The sequence below is a fragment of the Plectropomus leopardus genome, chromosome 10 (genome assembly GCF_026936395.1).
Source record: "Plectropomus leopardus strain MGB_pleo_1.0 chromosome 10, ASM2693639v1, whole genome shotgun sequence".
NCBI classification, from domain to species: domain Eukaryota; kingdom Metazoa; phylum Chordata; class Actinopteri; order Perciformes; family Serranidae; genus Plectropomus; species Plectropomus leopardus.
Window position 1 is genome coordinate 32,440,413 of NC_142185.1, and position 24,282 is coordinate 32,464,694.

Sequence of the window (24,282 nt, forward strand, 5' to 3'; positions counted from 1 at the left end):
CGCTGTCTGAAATCTGTGGGAGGTAAATTAGGACAAAAATCTAACTATGCCAGCAACCTGGCTGAACCTGAAATAAGCAACAATGTGATTTAATCCCTTTTACAAACACACCCGCTTTCATTCAACCACACCTCAGACACAAACAAACAGATAAATACCATCAACACAAAGTGCATGATGCAAATTTTCTTGGGTGACTCTGAATAAACTGTATTGTTCACTGCTGGCTCCTGCAGTCCTGTCTGACTGATGTGTAACTGCTTCCTCTTTTGTTTCTCACTCTGTGCCCACTGGAGGAAGTGTGTGTGTGTGTGTGTGTGAGGAAGTATTTGGTGGAGCTTTAAGTACATCGTCACCTAGCACTTGATATTAAAACCAGGACTAAGATGAACCAGTTCTACAGCAGCAGCCTCTTCCCTGATGCCCTTGAGCAAACCGCGTCATTGTTATCATCACAAACATGCAGCAGCGTCTCAGTATAAAACAGCCCTTTTTGTGGCACTATTTTTGCACATCTCTGCACAAAGCTCAACAGTTTTCTTACTTCGAAACAGCTACAATGTACATTTTTGTTAGGTTATGGTCACGTTTAACCCTTTGAAACCTGGATTAACATCACTTTTCTTTAGTTGAGTTCAGACGCCTTTACAAGCATTTAAATATTTGAACTTTAAGCATATTGGCTTTCTTTCCTTTGGGGAAAAAAGGTAATGAGCAACGTGGCAAGAAATTTTCTGCAAACTGCAAGAAATTGGTAGATTTAGAAAATTATTACAATATAGCAGCTAGAGAAAAATTCCAAAAATACTATATTAATCATAATTTCAATTGTATATTTAATTTTTTTTTACAGAATTATTATTTTTAAGCATATTTTTGCAGATCATTTTATTTATTTATTTTTGTTGGTTTTGTTTTTACTTTTTTCTTTGTTATTATTAATTATTTATTTATTTGACTGATTTTAGTTATATTTTTTGTACTTTATACCTTTTTTGTGCTAATTTTTGGGTCATTCTTGAGCACTGCATTACTTTGCCTTATTATTTACTAAATTATCTCGATATGTTTGTGTTGAATGTTTGCATGGAAAACCAAAGCAAATTAAATAAATATATTAATAATAATAAATCAATTTTTGATTTTTGATTGTGATTCTATCCGTAGCAGGCATTTCAGTCAGCTCAAATAATGCATCCATTGATATGAAGCGTCTGAAATGTAAAAATCAAATCTATCCAAATTTCTGACATAATTTTGCATTACTGTAAATAAAGATAAAAACTTTTGATGTTGATGTTGTGAGGATGTTTTCAGGACTGCAGCTCAGTTTACATAATGAACTTTATGTAACAAAGCAGTGTCAGAAAACGTTGGCTGAACATAAATGTGTATTTTGTTTCCCAAGAACACTAAAACAATCATTGCTATAACCTAATCTGAGTCAGAGTTTGCTGTGTGGGCTGTCTGCCTCTCTGTGGTTTGTCTGTCTTCTGTCTCCTCTCAGGATGAACCCTGAATGAACTCAAAGCTCCTGCACCTCATCTCACTGACCAACGCTGCCCTCCTGTGGCCTAAAGGTGCTACTGTGACCGGAGGCAAAGCAGCGGGAAAAACAAACACCCTAAATTCACTTCATATCCAGCAACAGTCAGTCTGAGTATAAAACACATTCAAAGGCAAAGCCTGAGAGGAGACTCTCATTGTGAAGAATACAGCATATTAAAACCTTCGAACCCTGAGAAAACTGATTTCTTTCAAAATATAGGGAAAAAGGCAACGAGCAACTTGGCAAGAAATGTCCTGTAAATAAAGAAAATAAATAAGAAATTTGTAAATTCTGAAAAAGAATAAAACCTTTTCCAGAAAACAATATCTAACAGTCAGAATCAAAATTATTTTTTTTAAAATTATTTTAATATTATATATTTTATATATATTTTATTTATTTTTGGTCTTTTTATTTTTAGATTTATACTGAATTAAATGCATCTTGCATTATTTATCATCTCATTTTCATTTGATCTCAACTCAAGTTTAAATTTTTTAAAAAATTTTTGTTCACTTCTTTAAAGGTAAACTTTGGGGCGAGAAAAAGGAAATCTTTTTTTTTTTAAATTGTCATAAACTTTTAAAGAAAAAAAAAGATGATTTTTTCTGACCTTTTTCCTTCATAACTTCCATGTTTTTCATGACAGTGCGAGCCCTGCAGTACAGCGTTCTTTCACTTTAACCACAACATGAAACAACATGTAGAAACAGGACGTGATGTGTTTTTCTTTATTTGCAATAAAAAATAGGTATAAGATCTCCCTTTACAAATATACCAGGGAAATGCAGCACATTGTGAACCCCGTCCCCGAACGGAGAGCAAGTGACTGCAGAGGAGTCACAAACATTTGGAAGGACAGAATTATACAGAGAAACGTTTAGATGCACGCTGACAACGCTGTCGTACGGAAACAACTGAACCAGCTTCAAGTTAATGAGACTCACACTGCTCCTCACCTGTAAGGGGCTGCTGTGAATTTATTATTAATTATTTATGACTTGCAGAAATAATTAAAATTGAAGCCATCAACACTTCTTTCAGCATTCATCCTGTAAAAGAACTCTTTGGATCACCGTTTCCCACCAAAACAAAACGTATCCTAAAAAATAAAAAGATTTTACATTAGCTGGCAATCTTTTTCTGTGTACTTTGTGCTACGTTTCTTGGCATGTTTAACATCTTACCAGAACCAACAGTGGAGCCGTGGAAAAGCTTAAAAGTGCTCTTACACAGGGTACAAACAAAAACTCGGCTCGAGAGCGCTACTAGGGGTCAGAAATCCCACACTGTGCCTTTAATCCATGTAAATTTGAGCTACAGGAAAATTATTGTGCAACATTTGACCAAGTATCTTTCTATTTAAACCAGGTTTTGACCACCAGCAGCGCTGTGGAGAGATAACACATTCCCACCGACAGTTTCAAGCTTCTCGGCTGATCGACAGCTGGTGACGTGAAGTGTGAAGAGAAACGACATCGTGCCAATAAAAGAGAAAAAATAAAAGTTCTTAAACTTGTTCGCCAGGCCTCAAGGATAAACACAGACCCCCTTTCCGCCTCACATTGAAATGCATCCTGGATCCAGATTTTAGATGTGATTTAACCTGATTATATTCACACCTTAATGTGTCCACACTGAGATCAGGCTGAGATCTGATCGCTCTGTCCAGCTCAAACGGCTGAACGCGGCTCAAACGGCCGAACGCGGCTCAAACGGCCGAACGCGGCTCAAACGGCCGAACGCGGCTCAAACGGGAACGATCCCCATCCTGTCAGCAACTTTAAAAGTAATATTTTGAAGATCTTTTTTGTTTTAATTACAGTTAGAGGGTTTACATCATATCATCTGCATTTTCAGAGACAATATTAGTGCAAAATAAAACAAATATTTAAAAAAATCTTAACTGGTTCATAATTTTTTAAAAAAATACAGTCTATGACAAGAGTCAGGAAGATTTCGAAGACTGTGATCTACATATTTACACCTTTGCTTTAATATGGTCAAGAATTAGGACGTGAGCCATGAGTCGACTCGTCCATTAGATGTTGCTAACCTCGCAAGTCAGCAGCAGAAATACTAGTCACTTAAATTTATTATTAAAACTATTATTTGTAGCAATTGCATTTGCCAAATAAAATTACCCGAACATTTATTGTCCTTAAACAATATTGTTTTCAATTTTAAAAAAATTGTTAACTTTTATTTAGTAAGTTGTTGTTCATAATGTACAAAACAAAGTGCATTTCAACAGCATTAAAATACAATTTGATTAAATGTGATTATCAATTTTAACTGACCCGATTAATATATGCAATTTTTTTCAGACGTTTAACCCTACAGATAAAACCTTTGACGCCTGCGGAGATAAAACGTTTCTTGTGCTTCTTTCAGTCATCTTTCACAAGTATTTAAACCTTTGAACAAATTGGTGCAATTTCCTTCTAAAACGGGAGAAAAAGGCAATGAGCAACTTGGTAGGAAATGTTACACAAATTGCAAGAAAGTAGTCACTTGGGAAAATTATTTTTAAAGTCTAGGGAAAAAAAACTGGGGGAACTATATTTACATTTATCAGAATTACATATCTAAAACAAATATTTTAAATTTATGTTACAGAATTATTATAATTTCCTACAAAAAGCACTTTCTTCAGGTCATTTCCTCATTTTTTTTGTTTAATTTTTAAGCTTGTTTTTAATCTATCTATCTATCTATCTATCTATCTATCTATCTATCTATCTATCTATCTATCTATCTATCTATCTATCTATCTTCAGGTTTTTTTGTTTTTTTTTTACCAATCTCTTGCAATTTTTTGGGTCACCTTTTTGTTGCTCACTGCCTTCTCATGTTTTTTTTTTGTTTTTTTTAAATCAAACTCAAGGGGTTAATTGGTGATTAATTTTGACTTTTTTCTTCGTAAGTAGTCAACTGCTTGTCTTAGTTTCAACAGCAGGAAAATTGGGCGTTAGGAACATCTGTTGTCAAGCATTACCCGACTGCAAAACGATCACCCAGAGTGCATTTAAATGGAAGATGTAAAGAGGGCCACAGTGTGTTCAGGTGAGAAACATTTAACAGAACTAACTGCTTAAAGGAGAACTCCTCAGGGCAACGTTCAGCACTGTGACTGCATGACAGCGTGCATGTAAATGTACTGAGAGAGAGAAAGAGATAGAGGGAGAGAGAGGGGGTGAAATGTTCCTTAAATAAGACATTAAAAAGGCCTCAGAGTTACATTGATATACATATAAATCACCCAACTTAAGAGTTCACCATTCACATACACTTAAGGGCATAGCAGAGAGAGAAACAGAAAAAAACAAGAAAAAATATACAATCAACCCCCTAACACTGAGTCTGTATTTGAAGTCCCAGAGATATGCTACAACAGGACAGAAAGTTCCAGACCGACTGATCTGGGAGGATGCATTTGCGTTTTCCTAAATGCAACTACAACTCGTGTGATAGCCCGACTTATATGAAAACAAGTTGTAGAGTTGCACTTGTTCTCACACAGCGTGCTGTGTTTTTTAGCGTCAACACGGGCGTAATCACGACCATATCTCGATGCAACGACTCTCACGGCGCCCGTTACTCTCCATCAAAAAGTCTGAGGTACACGCTCACCTCTAGCTGGGTGCAGCGGCGGATAGAAAGCTCCGGGTTTTTGCACGTGAGTTTTGGCTCAGTCAGGAAGATTTAGGGCCAAGCGGCTGGCGTACACGCAGGACTTGGGCCCCGTGTTGCGTCTCGCCTAACGGATTCGTACAGAGAGAAAACATCCACAGACTAGAGCGGGACCGGTACATTCACTTTAGTGTTGCCGTCATGCCAACAGTTTTTGCTTCATATTTCAGAGGGTGAGTTTCTGTTTTTGACTGTACCTGTACGAACTGTCACGGTTGTGGAAGCTGGGGGCCACACGGCGCGGTGGCAGGTAAACTTCTGTTTAAAAAGGACTCCTCTCGAACCTTTAACACTCACGCTGCTTTTGTGATTTTTGTTCCTTCACTGACAGAGAATCAGGCCAATTATCTAAACGATCTACGTGTGAAACTCACTTTTGCCTCGACAGAGAATAAGAGGTGATAGGTCACTTGTTCATGAGATGTGCTGCAGCCGAATTCATCAGGTGAGACGGTGCAGGTGGGCGGGATGGATGGATGAACAGACGGATGGAGAAACCCCGCCCAACTGACGCTCAAACTGCCATGTGCTCAAATCGGCCGCACGACACGGCGTCCACGAGCATCTGAATTCTGGCCACATAGATGATGGAGTAAACAAACGCACAGATGAGTGGATTAATCAGTCAGCGAGTGACCTAATTAACCAATGAATGACGGAACAAATGAATGAAGAAATTTCTGAACTGCATAGAAGCCCGAGCGGTTCTGGGCTGTCCCCAAATCCCTCCCCCTGTAGCAGTCGGGGGATCACCGCGGCCTCTTGCGTGTGACAAAGATAAGGACCCTACGGATGGCATTGAGGCGGTCCTTCAGCGAGGTCATAGCCAGGATGGTGAGCTGGGCTCGATTCTCCAGCGGGAGGACAGCGAGCAACCACCAGCACCAGGCCGGACCGCTGGGACTGGCCTGCAGACAGAAAAACATCAAAGGTTAATCTCCGAGCTTCTTAACTTGCTTTTTCTTTTGTTTTTTCTTTCGTTTTTAATGAATCGTTTCTCTTCCTATTTTGTTTTTGTTTCAGAATCAGAATCAGGTTTTATTGCCATATTTTCACGGGATGTGACTTGGTGTTTTGGTGCAAAACAATCAACATAAAGGAAGAATAAAAACAGTAAATTTAAATAGAATAAGACATAAGATGAAAATATAGAAGCAAAATAAAATATGAAATTAAAAAAAAATAATATACAGAACACAAAATGTGTGTACTTTTTTTAACTTTAAAAAAAGTTTACTATTATATTATGATTTTTACAGTTGTATATATTTGTATATTTTTTTTGCTTTTTTTAGGCTGAAAAGCAAGTTGGGAGATATATATCGAGTTGGTATTACCATTGAACATATTCTCTTTAGTGCTGAAGATGGAAATGAAAAGACCAAAAATACGATAAGGATGTGAATGTGTTGTGAGCATCTCCGCTGTGTTATATGTACTTTCTTTATGTTTAATGAATAAAAAGTAAAAAATATTTTTAAAAACGGGGTGTCTGTGTCCTCTAGGAATCTTGTCAGGTGCATCTCTGTGCAGTTGTTATTTTAATGTTCTGAAATAATATAATTCATTTTACATTTTCTATCTTATTTCTTTACTCTTATTAATCTGTATCTTTATTATGTTTTTATAATAATATATAATGTGAAATGTGCTACACAAATAAAGCTGCCTTGCCTAACAGTGTTAAAGTGTGCAGTGCAGGTGCAGACCTGTGGGTTGGGGTCTTTGCTGGGAAGGTGTCCGAAGTGGCTGAGGATCTGGCTCTTCATGTTGTCTTTCAGAGAGGTGAACCAGTTGTTGGCCTGCTCGTACACAGAGTCGTGCAGTTTCAGTAGCTCCACCAGCTCCTCCCCCTCCACCTGGTTGGACAACATTTTACATTTTTTTTAATAAATGCAAAGACAGACCAATGCTCCCTGTTGAATATGCTTGTGTAAAACAGAATGGAGGGCTATTTTCTTTTCTGCTGCTCGGCTGTCACAGAGTGGCTCAGGGCAAAAGTTTGACAGACAGCAGCATGATGGAGAGAGTCTGGAATGAAGGAGTCTAACAGAAAACACGCTCAGCCCACCTTCTTGTCTTCCAGGTATTCTATCTTGGCAGTGTTGTAGCCGTCTCTCTGGCCGTGGCTGAGGACCTTGAACCGGGACACGCCAATGGTGTCGACCACCGAGCGACCGTCGGGAAAGAACTTCACATCTCGCACCTGAAAGACGGTTTATCTTGTATTGGCACTGGTAGGATTTCTGTTATTTGACTGCATAGACCAGAGAAGTACCGTCTGTAACAACTCCAGACACACACACTCACCTCCAGCAAGCAGCCGTAGTCAGCGAAGCCTTTGAGCTCGTCAGCTATACACATGCCGAACTGCTTGGTGCCCGTCTCCATGGAGCGGCGGATCATGAGGCGGTAGCGCGGCTCAAACACGTGCAGCGGGCAGGGGATGGTGGGGAAGGCCATGGTGCACACAAAGATGGGAACTTCCTGGTTCAAGCTGCAAAAGACGATTTCAACATTTTAGATATCAAACATCCATTTATGGCTTTTTAAAAACAACTTATTCTACGTTGAACTTGGCGGTAAAATGAGTAATTTTAACTGTCAAAGGGACAGCAAATAAAATGCAGTATTTTGTATTTTGTTTTTTCATAAAACACTGTCTGTGTGAGAGAAACGGACTTTGACAGCTCCTTCATCTCCTCTTCATGGATTTTCTTCCTCTCAGCCAGCTCATCTCCAAGGTAACGCTGCAGCACTTCCTCCATCAGCAGGGTCTTGTTGTAGCCCCTGGAGGCCAGAAACTGCAACGACATCACACAAACACTGTCAGCAAGGTCTTTATTACATACTAGGTTTCCACTACCATTTAATCTGTCAAAATTTTTTGATTAATCTATTTTTGATTGATCTATTAATCCTTTGGCCTGTGTGTTTTTGCATATTTGACTGTAGTAGATGTTTTTTTTTTGCATATTTGACTGTAGTAGATGTTTTTTTTTTGCATATTTCACTGTAGTAGATGTGTTTTGCATATTCGACTGTAGTAAATATGTTTTGCATATCTGACTGTAGTAAATGTGTGTGTACCTCAGACAGATTCTCTTTGCACAGAGGGCAGTTGGGGTTGTGGTCCATGCAGCGCTCCAGACACTTGAGGCAGAAGGTGTGTCCGCAGGGAGTGGCCACCGGCTCGTAGAACAATCTGGAGAACAGACAGGAGAACATGAAAAAGCACCAAACCAAAACTAAACTGATGCACCTGCTAACACTGGCTGTTAGCCACTAACATCACAGCCGCATGTCATAGATAAATGTCTTGACAACAAGTTGGATTAAAATGTAAGAAATTAGGTTATTGCTGTGTTTTTAGTCCTAACTTTTCAAAACATACAGGCTGGATTTACACAAGTCTTCCAATTTGTTGCCTGTATCTGAATATGTTTTGACCACCTGCTTACATCTACTCTAAAGTGACTGAAATCTGACATCTCCATTAACACTTGCTTAAACTTTGCTTTTGCTTGAAACACGTAAACAAAGGCTAAAATGTCTGTTTTTGATACAAACCCTGTCTTTTTGCCTTGACAGTTTCTTCACCCCAGACACTATAGACAGGTAACCATGTCGCATTTTCAATTACGTACGAATCGCAATGCCAGGGAATATTCTACCTGTCTGCTGGAGTACAGACTCATTTGCAGATATCCGAATCATATCTGACTTATTTCCACACATGAATGAGGCCTGAAACTGAAGTGAATATCTGATATCGTGCTTTTTTCCGGCTCACGCGTTCTTGATACATATCTATTGTTGCCACATGAGCGAAAAAAGCCGAATCAGAATCGTTGCACCTGTGGTGTAAATCCAGCTGAAGTGTGTGTGATTGCTGAAGGCTGTGTGCAGTCACCTCATGCAGAGCGAACACTCCATGTCTCCACTGTCCAACAGCTCAGCAGGAAACGTCCTCGCTCCATTCACCGCCGCTGTCTGAACGCTGCTTGCCTCGTCTGTACAAAACATGACAACGTCATCACGTTAGTGTGTGTGTTCAGATTATTTATTATCTACAGAGCAGCGGAGAGGGCAGATTTCTACACTTCAGGATAATTTTCAGTCTTTGTCGTTTAAAAGCGTTTTGGGCAAATCACACTGTGTTGACAGTCAGGTCACAAAGTTCAGTTGAAAACATAATGAAAACTACAATCAGTGATTTAGAAAATGAGTCTTTGCAGTTAATGTTGTGCATAATAGTGGAAAAAAATTGTAACATACATTGCTCATTAATTTGTCATCATCAACAATGAAGCAACACAAAAACATTAGCACAGATTTTTTAAAAAGCTGCAGTGACAGACAACAGACTTATCTAGATGGAAAAGTAGCTTAACCGGTTGAGTGCAGAGCCTGCAGGATGACACGGCGCCGGACTGTTTGAGCCAAACAGGATCGAGACGCATCCATTAACTTGATAACACACTGATAACTCAGTGATGAAAGTAATAACTTGTAGTGCTTGTTCTTTTCTTTATTTGCATCTTAAAATTACTGTGTTGCTTTGTTGCATTTATTTGTTCATTACTTAATACTGTCAGACTTTGAAGTGAGAAAAAAATCTTTGTTGATATTTATATTCATGTCAGAGTTGGTCCCCCTTAAATAGTGAAACTGTCAAGAATGCCCCACTGTCTTTTACAAAAAATCTGTTTCTGTGCCTTAAAACTGTTTCTGTGTAGACGTTAAGCCAAAATTTAGAGGAAAATATCTGTTTTTAAAAATATCTGTATCGTGCAGAAAAGGCATTAAAGTGAAAGTGGCACCAATAAAAATCTGTATGTTGTTGCTGCATGGCTATTTGTGCTAAAATGGTATTTGTTTTTGCTGTGCTATTGTTTTTTTTACTGTTGTTCTGCTGTTTCTTGTTGCTTCGCGTCGACTGTGTTCTGTCTTTGGAGTTCCTGTTGGTTGTTGCTGTATTTATGGCGTCCTGCTGCTGTTGTTATGTGAATTTTACCGTTTTAAAGGTTTCAAAACATCGTGCCAAAGGATTCCAGTTGAAAATAAACCAAATGGCTATACTGGCACATTTACAGAAACACTGATTAAAGTGTGTTGTCCTTACAAATAAAATAAAATAATTGAAATAAAACTGAGTAAATGACAAGTAGGAACAGAAATAAAGGAAACAAAAATGAATACAGAAAATAAAGAGTGCTCAATAAATGTAAGGTAATTACTGATCAGTATTGTGGTACTTTCACGAGAGTCATCAGTCAAACAATATACGATCTAATATCGACATGAAACTCAGCTTCTCCTACCAGGTTTGAGCAGTTTGGAGGGCGTGTTGAAGATTGCCGAGGGTCCGTCTCCGCTGTGTTTCCTCTTGAGGACACCAGGCGGTGGCGGCAATGCGGCCAGAACGTCAGCTAGGCTCTTTGTGCTGCTCTCACCCGCGGAGCGCTCCGATTTACCGGGAGATGGAGAGGAGAGTCTGGTGTCGTCCAGTGGAGCGCTTTTAGTCACACTGAACTCTGAGTCCTACAGAGACAAACAGAGAGAGATTAGTGAGTCCGTCAAAGCTGGTCGATTATGAAGAGATGATCATTCAAAGAGCCACAATCCTGACAACAGCAATGAAGATACATTCGACAGGAAGTGCTCAAATACAGACAGCATGCTTATGAATTTCCCTGCAAACTGTGTGGCTGATTTCTTTGAGATGCCTAAGTAAAATTAAACAAAATATAATTAGCACACAGGGTTGAGGATTAAATAATAAAATCAGCGTTTCATATTAAATGAGAGCCTATGTGCGACAGAAGCTTTTCTTCATTAAATAAATGCCTGTGTCCCTTTGTAAAATATTTTTTTCCGGGTTCGTGGATGCACCGCAGGCCACACACTCCCTGAGATCTTTTTTTTTATCTCTCAGCAGCAGTTTGTCACTCACGGGGTGAATAATTGATCTGTTGATCTGCTCACAGCTGATCACATCAAATTAGATCAATGGATGAAAGGAGCAGCTGTTTGTACATGAATGCAAACTTTGAGACCCAGAAAAATAAAATGCGCCTGACGTTCTGCTGCTCATTCAATGCCAAAAGTACACTCTGTGCTCAAACAATGTGGTGCTATAAATAAACTCCAACAGCGCTCCCAATGAATGGTAGAGCTCCAAACATAAACAGTCTCTTTGTGGCAACAGATGTTTTAATTGTGGATTGGTCGAATTGTGTGCAGTTACCTGTGACGAGGAGCCAGGTTTCTGTGTGAGCGGCCTCAGGGATCTGAGCAAGACAGGCGGTTTGATGAGTCGGGTGGCCATCCCCCCCTGCAGCGGGTGCAGCGGCGTTGGCATGTCCTCATTCTCAAAAACAGACGAGAACAGCTCGCTAAGAACCTGAAAGATGAAACAAGATGAAACACAACAAGGCACCTGGTGAGTATAAACAGTACACAAAAGCAGAAGTAGACGGGAACATTTATTTACTTCTCTGTAAATAAATAAGCTATAAAAAAATGAATTATTTGCAGGGAGGGGTCCCACGAGAGACCATCCTAATCCAGTCTCAGATAAAGCCAATCAAATTTACATGCATGCACTGCACATTGTTTACTACTGACTGCACAGAGGTCACCCAATAAAAAATCCTTCGTCATGGCCCCTCATTGGCGACTTTTCAGACTCTCACAGTGACTTTATTTTTACAAGCAAAGAGGAACAAAATAGCAACTTATTCAGACTAGCAAGGGAAAAAAAGTAGTTAATTTCCATGCACGCTGCTCACATTATAGTTAATCCGAGTTCTTAGAAAGAAAGATCAGAATTTACTCGAGAAAATGGCAATCAGTACATCTCCAGCTGTGACACTCACTTAAACTTTCTCGAGTTCTCAAAATCAGAAACTAAAGAACATTATACCAAAGGATGAACAAATCATCAAACATATAAAACATATTTAACTATTTTAAATCAAAGCAGCTTCTCTTACCTTCTGAGCCTCCAGTTTGACTTTGGTCCAGTCAGGCTTTAGAGCCACACACATAAAGTATTCCTGCAAGGCCTCGTCTTTCCGGCCTGCTTCAGTCAGCGCTGTGGCTTTAAGACAGTGAGCCTAAAACACACAAACATTCAGTGAACGCATGAATAACACAATCCTTTATTTTCTTCTACATGCAAAAAGAAAAAAACACCCTCAGAGCTGCCATCTCTTTTTGTCAACGGGGGATTTTATGGGCTGTATTGTGATGGAAAAGTATCTCTATTATAGCAGTTTTAAAATTATAATCATAATAATTATTTTTAACTCCACCCTTAAACCAAATTTCCCTAATTTAGCAACAGGTTTTGAAATCTGCAGTAATATTTAATACCCACTTACACTGCTAATAGCTTTAGTACCAAATAATAATGTGCTTATTTTATACCAGCAATTACTGCAGAGACTGGGGGTTAGGGATGATAACAGTTAATCAATTAATCGGTCATCACGAATTTAATCAAACATGCGAAATTTAATTAATTAATCCATAGGCTATGAAATGTTATATATATACACAATGTGCTACTGTGAGCAATTTGGTATTGTCTGAAATAAGCAAGTTGTGTTTTTTTCCAAATAACAACTAATCAAATAGTTGAATAGTTGATCATAAATTTTCCTGATTAATCGATTCAGTGTGTTTACTTTTTTGTCCACCTGCTACTGTGGCTGCTGCATTACAAAATTTACCAGCCACTCAACAGATTACTATTGGGATTTCTTTGGCTGGTGATAGAGGCAAATCTGACAGCCACTTGCATATTTTACCAGCATTTTGCTACTTTTTTTTAAACTACTGTATAACTTTTATCTATACTGTGGCTTTTATCTATCAAATCAAAAAAAGTCTGATGCAAAAATATGTGAAAAATAACTGTAGGATCTCTACGGAGTGTTTATTATTACTATTTTTAAAAATGCATGCAGATCTGCATCATAATCAACAGCTTTGCTTTAGTTTAGTGGAATTATACTCCGAGCTGTCCTGTTAACTGCACTCTGCAGGGGATGGAAAAAGAACAACTTTCTATTGTTTATGAACTTAAAATCTGAGTGAAAATAAGTTTTATAAGGAATGATAGGACTCAGATGTATTCGTTTTGCCCTGCAGATCCATTTCAAACTGTCGTCTCACCTTTGGCCAGAGAGGTTTTATCCGACAGAGAGAGTTGGCATCCTGCATGGCCTGACTGAAGTTCCTCATCTCAATGTGCAACTTAGCACGCTGGCACAGCAGTCTGCCTGAAGAGGGCGCTGTAGACCACAGAGAAAAACACACACACATACACCATCAGGTCAGTGGACACGCCTGCAATGGACAAACACGTTTTTCTAGGTCTTGCAAAAGTAGGGCAACAATGTAACATGTGGCTACAGACCTATTTGATGCATGAGTATGCCGTGTCATTTACACTGTGATAAGTTATAACCTCAGTCGTGTCAGTGGACAATTGCCAGACTATTTTTGTTATACAACACTTACTGCACAGCCGGGTTTGTGTGTCATAGGAGCAAACGACACACTTAAATAATCATTACATGTAACTCATGAACCCAGTTTGCACTTCTCTGAAAATCCTGACTGTCCTCAATTTTCTCTTTCCTAACCACTAAAACCTGAGCAAATTGGCTGATTTCTTTCTTTTTTTATATATATATTTTTTTTAATATTGAAAGAAGGCAGTGAGCAACTTCACAAGAAAATATTGAAAAATTAGTAAGAAATAGGTAAAAAGTAAAGAAAAGTAAATTACATAAAATTAAAACAAAAAAAAAACACACAGGGAATTACCTGAAAAAAAGTGCTACAATAAATATAAGTGCTAAAAGTTATATATTTATAAACTTTCTATGTAAAGCATTTGAAACCTGAACTGAAATTTGCTTGATTTCTTTCAAAAACATGGAAAGAAGGCAGTGAGCAACTTCACGAAAAATATTAGCAAGGTACAAAAAAGAGGGTGAAAATAAGCATAAAAACAAAAAATCATGGAAATTAAAAAAAATGCATTGAAATAAAAATGATAAGTATACAGTATATATACATTTTTGGGTCACCTTTTATTATATTTTTTACAATTTGTGGGACAATTCATGCCAAGTTGCTGATTGGCTTTTTCCCATGTTTTTGAACTTTCAAATGTTTAAATGCTTGTTTAAGGCAACTGGGGAGAGCACAAAAAATTGATGTCAATCCAGGTTCCAGAAGTGTTAAACAGCAGGACGTTCCTGCCTGATGAAAAAATATTATTGCAAACATGGACTTTGATTGACCAACATTTGATCAGTTTTAAGGTAAGTAAGTAATATTGAATGCATTTAATCAACACATTAGTGGAAGACTAATCATACTTCCATAAAACTGCAAAGGAACAGGAGGGGTTCACTCAGGCTGTGCATACGCAAAGTGACGTTTTGGAAAAGGCCACTAAACCTTCCTTTCAGCTTACTGAGTTGGTGATGCTTACACAAAAGTTTTTTTTGCTCATTTCTTGTATGGAACTTTGGATTCTGAAAGTTATTCAAGAAAACATTTTCCAAAAGCTCCCCTAAAAACTGAACAGAAGTAGATGAAGCTGCCCGAGCTACATGTGTCCCCGAAATATTGAACTATACTATTGTGAGAACATTTGCAACATTATGCCTAGAAAATAAAGTGCTTCCTCCACTGAAGTCTACATCTATTTATTCAAGTTAATTTTTTATTAATGTGTTTTTATGAGTGCTGCTTACTAGCAAGCTGTTGCATTATTGACAAAGTGCTATTAAAGTTCCTGCCCTCTACAGTCAGAGAACAGTACCAAAAATAAACATCATTTCACAAAAGTCTATAAATCTAACAAAGATTAGTGTCAAGGCAACCATAATTAACGCCTATCTATGAAAATGATTTCCTGTGACTTCAATGGCTTCCTGTAGTGTAATATTACAGGAACAGAAACTCGTGTGGCTCTCGGTCTTAGTGCAGATGTTTTGTTATTGAAACCCGCTGGTTGCTGTTTAACTGTATGTGGGCGTCTAAGATTTTCTGAACTGTAATACTGTGAATCAACCAGAGTTTAAGGTGCATTACAGACCCTCTCTACAGGTGTATGTGTGGTGTAACATTCATTTCTATCACTAATGTAGAAAATTATATTGCGATAATTACTATTTTATCACCGAGCTCTTATGTAACGTTAGACTGAGTGATGTCTGACTGAAATCACTGAATGTTCCCTGTGTCTGTGCGGATCAAAAACAAACTTTTTCATAAACAGCTGGGTCAGTTTGTGTTTGTTTGCTTTTATGTGACAAAAAAGTGCTACTATTCTACTAGCATCTGAATCAGGTGCTCGAGTGCTCATGCGCATCCTATAAGTATGTAATTAACTGGTTCCAAATAGAGGAAACTTTGACACCGTGACACTGTGATGGTGTGTATTAAATAATCAACTACATAAAGAGTAACCAAACGAGATTTCGGACATTATGCTGGAATTTTCTTCCTGCAGAAATACATAGCCGCATTGCATCGTGGTACATTCAAATTTGCTGTGCACTATTATTTTAAGTATTTTATAGTGCAATATATAGTGGATGAAATAAACCACTGAGAATTCGAACACTACTACAAAATGGCAAACACACGATATAGTGCAATATTTCCGTGATAGGGAACGGTTTCCAACACCGCTTGAATCACTTTGCAATCTCTCTATTTTATTATATAGAGAAAACAACAATGTTCATATCTAATGCAAAGCAGACAGTAGTTATGAGTGGGAAACTGTTCAGGGGCAACAAGCTATAAAATTACACCTGCATTGTTTCACACTCAAAGGCAGGAAGATCACAACTTGTGGACATTGTTCAGTTCTGTCCCCGGAGTCTCGGCTGCACCGTGCAGAAACACTAAGCTAAGAAGTGAGATCGGTTTGGCTGCGTATGGGCACCTGACACACTGAAGAACAAACTTTGTAAACACGTGACGGTGACGCTGTATCAGGTAAATATGACGGAAAGAAGCCTGCAGTTCCTCAAACTTGGCGTGCTTTTAACTCTTTCTTGTGCTGTGTTTTGACACCTGTCGAGCATTTAAATCTTTGAAACCTGAGCAAATAGGTTTGATTTCTTTCAAAAAAAGGCAATCAGCAAATCTTTATGATGGAACCTTTTCAATAGGGCTTCAGGGAAATAAATCTACAGATGTTGGAGAAAGTGGAAATGTGTAGGCCTACATCCCAAAAACACCCTTCCTTTGTTTAAATATGTCTATTCAACTATTTAATTTTATACATTCCAAATGCAAAACAGCCTATATTCTGTTTGTTTTTTGTTTCCACAATGGAAAAAAACTGGTTGGTTTACTCTGAAAATGTACTTAACCAACAATGACTACGTGACTGTTGCTAGTAAGTGAGACCAAATAAATAAAAATGTCCCAAAAACAACTTGGCATAAAATGTCCTGCAAATTTCAAGAAATTCTTAAAAGTGGACCAAAGAAAAACAACCTAGAAATTAGTTTTAAAAAAAGAGATAATTAATTGTATATAAAACTGGGATAGTGGGTTATATTGTATTGGGTTATATATATATAAATCTGAGATAATTGTCCATATCATGGTAGGTTGTATATAAAATTTGGGAAGTCACTTATATAAAATGGTAATGTTTATAAAGGGGCAGGAATAAATTATGTATGTACTTCTTCCTACTCCTTTTCAAACATGTAATATTTAGGTTTAAGTGGATTAAGTATTTGATTATTGAGGTTTAAGTATAGGTTTTTTATAGGCCGTCTTTTTGTTTTTGTTTATGGCACTTGGTCGTTACACTTGTTTGCTTTAATTTGCCTGTTTTTTTCCATGTATAAAATGTAGATCAATTTATTCAAAACCTACTGGGGGGAAAATGCCCAGAAAGTTATGTTCAGAATTATTATCATTATATATTTAAAATGTTATCATTTTTATTTATTATTTTATTTTAGCTTTTTTCCCCAAGTCGGTTTCTGATTTTTCTTTTTTGTGTGTGCTACTTTTACTTTTTTTGGTAACTTTTTACTAATGTTACTAATTGCTGATATTTCTCATTACGTTGCTTTTTGCCTTCTCTCTATGTTTTTGAAATAAATCAAGCCCATTTGCTCAGGTTTCAAAGGGTTAAAAGAGAAGGTGGGTGACCTACATCCTTGTTGATTCTCACCAAAGACTTAAAAAAACATTAGGCAGGAAGAGTAAAAGAAAATGTGATTATGAGCAGTAAACAGAGAGGTAACTGCATATCTCATTGTTTTTCACTTTGTTTTTTTATGAATCACTCTGCTCTAATTTTCCCTGCCTGTGTTTTGCTTTCTTGTGCAACACTCCTTAGTACACACTGTTCCACCTGTTTGTCCCTTACACAAGACAGTCCATCATTATATCACTTTCATTGTGTAAATGCACTGCATAACATGTTGACATGTGGCACGGGCAAAACTGCCTAAGTGGCACAGGTTGGATAACAGCGGCGTTTCTGCTGACAGACGCCACACGGCTTCCTGCTGCATTTGTTGGGAAAACACTGACTGGCAGCGCCAAAGCTGTGAAGGCACTCTGTCCTCCTGTCACCTGGAGTCCTTCCCATGACAGAAGGCTTGAATCAATATTGATCCGGGAAGAGAAATATATGAAAATGTGCCATTTGAACGGACAAAATGACAAAAAAAAAAGAGACTGGAATATAATGCTTGCCTTGTTTCACAGGGATCCCACACATTTTCATGGACATTTTTTTTTCCTTGCCCCACTTGCCCAGCTTTTTTTATATAACATATGAAATAATAAATATAAAATTCAAACAAAATTTTTACAGTTTCTGGATGTGGTAAGCAGGGTAATTTTTAATTTTAAAAAGGTGCCAAAATTTTCATATAAAATTGCTAAATATGTTCAAAGTAAAGAAAAAAAAGCTGATTTTAAAGAAAAAAAATGCTATCTTTTTAAAAACAATTTAAAGAAAAAACACTTAAAGAAAATAAAAAACAAATTTTAAAGAAAAAATTTCGTGAAAAACTAAAACTTTTTTTTAAAAAGGGAAAAATAAAAAGATGTCACTTTTTAAAAGAAGACATGCAGGTTGGAGGGCATGTTTTCGTTTAAAATCAGGTTTAAAATAAATACAAAATCCAGCCATTTAAAGTTGTATGCCCATGCCCTGAGCCAAAAGTCCTTCAAAAATGATTTGATATACTTTATGGAAATATATGAAGGGAGAAACGAAGCGCGGGGGAAAAATAAAGAAACTTTCATGATGAATAAATAAACAAAAACATAACCAAAATGTTGTCACACATCGATTCATAATAAAGCTATGTTATGTCGTTTTGCCATTGCTACATTAATGTAATCAAATTCATTACACACACCAAATTTCCATTATTTACCAAAACTTTCAATTATTTTTGCTACTTTAATTACTTTTCCAGGTCTGGAAAAAGTCATTGTGAAATATGACTTTTTCAGGTTTTCCATGAACCTTGGTTTCACCCGTTAAGCTATTAAAAGAGACAGGAAATTGACTTTTAATGTGACTCTGATATGTAGGCCAGAGGCGGAGAGAGGTCGGTTCAACTTTCTGTTGGGATTCAAACAGTGCAACACGAGACTTGCCCTGGCAAGCGATTAATGAAACACGCTGGCACGTTTTATGCAATATGCCACCAGAGCAGAACAGAACATTCTGTTTTTGTGGCTCTGCAGGTTCAGGCAAACAGCTGCTTCAAATGACAGAAATCCCACAGGTGAAGCAAAATAAAGTAGGTTGGCGTTTTGATAATGTAGTACAGCAACAGTTAGGTCAGATATATCACTTTACCCTCAGTGTTATCCAACACGTGAATAGCAAGCTTATGAAACACTAAAAGTAAGGGGCGGGGTTCAGCCAAAAGTCCAACTCAGTCTGTCTCAGCTAGGGAATGTCTTCTTGCAGTATGCCCACATTATGCATACAAATAAAATATCTGAGTGGATGTAATGGGGACAAAATAGCAATTTTCCAGAGAGAGAGAGAGACAGAGAGAGGGAGAGAGAGGGAGAGAGACATATAGAAATGTGTGTGTGTGTATAAATGTTCAGGAAACGATATTTATAACGATATATTTAAAATAAGATTACAGAAAAGAAATATATACATATACAGTATATAATGTATATTATTATTAATGTTATCATTATTGTTTCATTTTAGGGCTGGGGCGACGCGTTGATGTAATCGATTACGTCGATTCACGTAACATGCATCGATGCATCGCACCATTTCACACAGCGTGTAATGAGAACGTGAGCAGTGTTGGCCATATTGTTTTTTATTTCGTCGCCCATGTATCAAGTAAGAGTATGCACACTGCTCGCCCGGGCAGCGCTAGAGAAACAGTGGCTCGCCGTTTTTTTTTTTTTTTTTTTACACATGACACTGGCACTTTATACCTTTATACTGTAGTTTAAAGTCTCTCTCTGTCACAGAGATGAGGATATACAAAGATGTTTGTTTTACCTCAACTTCCTTGCTTCCCTTTCAAAACAAAAGCTATCTGACTGTGTCTCTGTGGACAGAATGCCATCAGTTACTGACACAATGCATTTTATTTTGAAACATTTACAGGAGGGTGTTGTCCACTGTGCAGGAGCTTATATAACTTCATAAATGAGTCAAATATGTGCTTATAAATATAAAAACACAGTACTCATATCAGCAGGCAGCGGTGTGCCTTAAGGCTGGACTATTTTGATGCAAAAAGAATGTACTAGTTATTTACTAATTATTTCTGTTACAGAAAAGTTATAATGTTATTCAAATTGCACTACTTCAACTGTAAGATGCTTTTTTTTGTTAAGTGACTTGAATTTTACATCATTTTATTTATTTTGCTGTTGGATTGCTAAATGTAGATTGCACTACATTCCTTTTGCTTGAGTGGAATAAGCTCTTGCATTAATTTTATTTTGGAGAGACTTTATATCAGACTGTAAAACACAGATTACCAGTTAAGACTGGGCTATTTTTTGTTGGAGAATAATGCCCTGTAGTGTGTGACAAGTTTTGTAATGTTATTTCCAGTAAATTTGTTGTTATATTTATTGAGTAATAGAAAAATAATAGTTAGATCAATAAAAAAATAATCCTTAGGTGCAGCCCTATTTCTTTTTATTACATTTTATTATATTTTAGCTTTTTTTCTGGTCATTTTCTGGTTTTGTTGTTTTGTGCTAATTTTCTTGAGGGAAATTAAATTCATAATTATTACAAATATATTTAAAATTAGGTTGCTCATTGCCTTCTTTACATGTTTTTTGAAGAAATCAAGCCAATTTAGTCATGTTTCATAAATTTTGCTCATGTAATATAGCAAGAGATAGGTCACAACTATCACTTTACCCTAAATGTTATCCAACACATATGAATTGCAAGCTTATGAAACACCCAAATTAAGGGGAGGGGTTCTGCCAAAAGTCCAACTCAGTCTGTCCCAGCTAAGGAATGTGTTCTTGCAGTATGCACCTATTAAGCATAGAAATATTGTGAGCTACATGTGCATCTCTCCAACAAAGCACCTCAATATATCACAGCACTGCAGAGGAGAAATAGAAAACATGATATGAATGTGTCACTGGAAAGCAGAGGATCAATATGTGTGCTGCTTAGGTAACAGTCCCGTGCGTCATGTAACGTCTGACCTCAGTGCAGGCTAGATAGGAAGGAGGGGCGCCACTCATCGGTGACACCGGGGAACTACACTTAAAAAAGTAGGTCACCCTGTGCAAAATACTGCTATGAAAACATTTTTCATTGCACACACAACTGTGATAAAGTCTTAGGCCACCTTAAACTTTGTTATTTTTGTAAGTTTATAATGATCATGCATATTTCTCAGTAGTCTCTCGGGTATAATAAAACCAAAACATAAAGGAAATATGTATACAATATTAAAAACACAAATATTTCTGAATAAAACATCTTCATAAGACTAAAGATGAAAGTATTTGGTGTGGTCTCCCTTTTCCACTTAGCATGTTTTGAACTCTCTTTGGCAGAAAGTTAGATATACAATCTTCTGGTGTAATTCCACCAGATCAAGGCATGTCCAAAGCTCAGTATTGATTATTTAAGCTGCCCTTTGTTATGGTTGAAGGATTCTACATTTCACACTAAATAATGACTGCAATCTGAATTATCATTTGTTCTGACTTTTTTGTTGTTTTGATGCATTGTGTATTTTCTCTGTATTCTTTAGATCTTAATAAAGAGTCTGAAAAACAAAATTAAGGTGACCCAAAGACTTTTGCACAGTACTTCTTTCAAGCTGTGCACGCTTACCTAGATCCAGTGCTGCATTGTACTTCTCCAAGGCATCCGAGAGGTTCTGGTCTTTCCACAAAACTTCACCTTCGATCCAGAATTTCCTAGCTTTGCTTTCAGTTGCAAACAGTTTATCGAGCAGGCCACTGAGAACAACGTCTAATCTCCGGCCATCTTTTCTGTTTAACTTGTGTTTGCAGTGTATGCACTCTTTGACAGAGTCGTCCTCTAAGCAGCGTTTGCAGAAAGTGTGTCCACACTCCACTGTTGTGGGCTCGTGGAGCAGACACTTGCAGAGGTGACATGAAAACAAGTCCAGCGCTTCATCGTCTCCACAGTCACCATCACTGTCAACCCCGTCGTCCCCGCTGCTGCTTTTACCATGTCCGTTTAGTGTCCCGGGGAGATCTTTCTCACGGAGGGTCCGGGCGATGGTTTCCACCAGGAGGCTCAGCTCTTCCGGGCGCAGTTTGCCCAAACTGGCCGCGGTGCAATACGAGTCCAGAGCCTCAGATACCCGCCCTGCTCGGGCCAGAGTGTCGGCTTTCCTCAGGCATAAACCCCTGTCCGGCTGCTGGAGGTCTGCGAGCTGGGAGCTGTAGATCTCCACGGCCAGGTTAAAGTCTCCAGCCCGGCTGGCCTCCTCTGCCACCTCCAGCATTTCGGGGCAGATCCCCGCAGCTCCGGGGTTGGAGAGCGGGTGGACGAACAGCTCGCCCTGGTGAGACATCACCCCCGTCTCCATCTTCAACAGGAAAAGCAGAAACTACAGGAAGGCTTAGAAATAGTCTGGCAAAAGCCGACCCCGTGCTGTCCAAAATTCATACCCAAAAGTAACTATTTTTTAACTTCTTGTCAAACCAAACCTCCGATTGAGTCCCAGCCATTGGAAGTAGGTTAGGACTCATTCCGAGTCACACGACGCCAACCCCCGTAAAAAAGGACGTCAGTGCAACATTGCTGGTCCGTGTCAAAGTCCCACAAACACTCAGCTGTGGCCTGTCCACCAGTGAAGCCAGCAGGGGATGCGGTTTCCCTGTAAACACCGGCTGCTCGGAGCTATAAGGTCGGCGTTATTTACCGAGCCTTCCGCCTGTCAGCTCCCCTTTCACCTCCTCCGTTTTGGGCCACAAATGGAAACTTTTCGGATAATTTCGCCTTCGGGAAAACACAAAAAAAAAATGTGTTATGGCATTTTTCTTTAGTGGAGAAGCGGTGGGTAAAGTCCTCCGTGCTTAGCAAGTAAGAAGCTTAATTTCCATTTCGTACAAACTCGTCGTTAAGATACGATAAAAACTCAACAGTTTAGGCTTTAAAATACGCAACAAAACATAAAAGTCGAGGAAAATGCAATATATCTCAGCTACAAACCCCCCAAAAAGCCAATGTTTGCTCCAGTCAACCGCTCGGCCGTTGTTTTTATGTAAGAGACCCCGGGAGCAGTAAAGCCGAGAGCTAGCTAACGCTACAGCGGGTTAACTAAGCTAACACCGCCCGTCGAAGTCCACAAACTCTTTTCAACGCGATGTCCCGAAAACAAAAGTGTATAATACCGATTCCGTTTGTCACGTCCTCCTTTTCAAAAGCGAGATACTCGCGGTGAGATTAAGAGAGTCGCCGTGGTTCTCCATCTTGGTCGGTAGCCAGCTAGCATCAGCAGCTAAAGGTTGTTGCTTCTTTGGATGTCTGTGCAATTCGCTGAAGCAAGCGCAGGGCGTCACGTGACGCACGAGGCGCGCTCCCATTGGTCGTTAAGTGGCTCACTTATATAACGCAATGATATTGTATAACCTCTCAGTGGCAACAGAGGATGATTTAGAGCTTCACACAAACACCTTTTTAAAACAAGATTTCACACGTGATATCACAATAAAATGCCTTCAGGTGAGATAACAGCGACCCTTATAGTCTATTTGACATGAATGATCACTTTGTCTCTGTTTTTTAACCCCCAAAACCAGCCTCAACTGTGGGATTGATTCTTTGTTTTATATAATGCTTTATATAAGCAGTGTTTCATGTCTGTTTTTGGAGCTTTTGAATGAGAGTTGAATGCAGATCGTGGGCCAAACTTATAATTTTGAGCCCAGAAAAAAAGCAGCCTGGTTGCAGATTTTTTTGGATTCGAACCAGTCTCATATTTTGTGGCTGCATTCAAACACTGAGCTGTGACCCAGTTCAGGATTTCTCCACAGGACCCAGCCCACAAAGATGGATCTAGGCTGCTGGGCTGACCTTGCTCCTGTTTCATTTCCCTGTTTTTATTCTGTTTTATTGATTCTTTTTGTGAAAAGAATTTTACTTTATCCGACTAGAGTGCATAAAATGGTTGTTTGTTTTTTTTTCAAAAACCCCAATCTAGGTTCGAATTAAGCAACCAAGGTCCTAAAATCCTAGAAAGACCCATGCACACACTTGATCTATGTTACAACTGGATTTGCATGGTTTAGTAATAATGTTTGTTTGTCAGCTGGCCCCTGGCCTCTTCTCATTTTGCAGAACTGGCACCTGAGCAGGGCAAGTTGAGTAAAAACCATCGTAAACAATCTCAGGAGGAGCAAAATGAAGGAATGTAAGAGAAGGAAAACTGGATTTTGGTCTTGAAATCCTTTAGGTTGTAAAAAAAGACCTAATTTTTAGTGTAAAGTATGCTCCATATTCAATGTGG

General features: G+C 38.3%; 1 protein-coding gene across 1 annotated transcript; it reads right to left on the bottom strand.

Annotated features, from left to right (window-relative positions):
• Window positions 1-2,266: 2,266 nt before the first annotated feature.
• lonrf2 (LON peptidase N-terminal domain and ring finger 2) lies at window positions 2,267-23,319 on the bottom strand. Its single transcript, XM_042494510.2, has 13 exons — window positions 23,168-23,319; window positions 21,633-22,772; window positions 13,427-13,545; window positions 12,241-12,363; window positions 11,493-11,648; window positions 10,567-10,786; window positions 9,156-9,255; window positions 8,333-8,447; window positions 7,925-8,046; window positions 7,553-7,739; window positions 7,314-7,448; window positions 6,952-7,101; window positions 2,267-6,150 (listed from the first exon to the last, which is right to left on the bottom strand). Exons 2-13 carry the CDS (start codon window positions 22,357-22,359, stop codon window positions 5,992-5,994), a joined length of 2,313 nt encoding a protein of 770 aa, XP_042350444.2. The 5' UTR covers window positions 22,360-22,772; window positions 23,168-23,319; the 3' UTR covers window positions 2,267-5,991.
• Between the last annotated feature and the right edge of the window lie 963 nt (window positions 23,320-24,282).

Bases quoted from the DNA above. Each gene is read 5' to 3' on its own strand.
- lonrf2 (XM_042494510.2), bottom strand. From the start codon at position 22,359: ATGGAGACGGGGGTGATGTCTCACCAGGGCGAGCTGTTCGTCCACCCG. The intron at 8,047-8,332 runs GTACACACACAT...ATGTCGTTGCAG, and splicing joins GCAAAGAGAATCTGTCTGAG to TTTCTGGCCTCCAGGGGCTA. The intron at 7,449-7,552 runs GTGAGTGTGTGT...ACCGTCTTTCAG, and splicing joins ACTACGGCTGCTTGCTGGAG to GTGCGAGATGTGAAGTTCTT.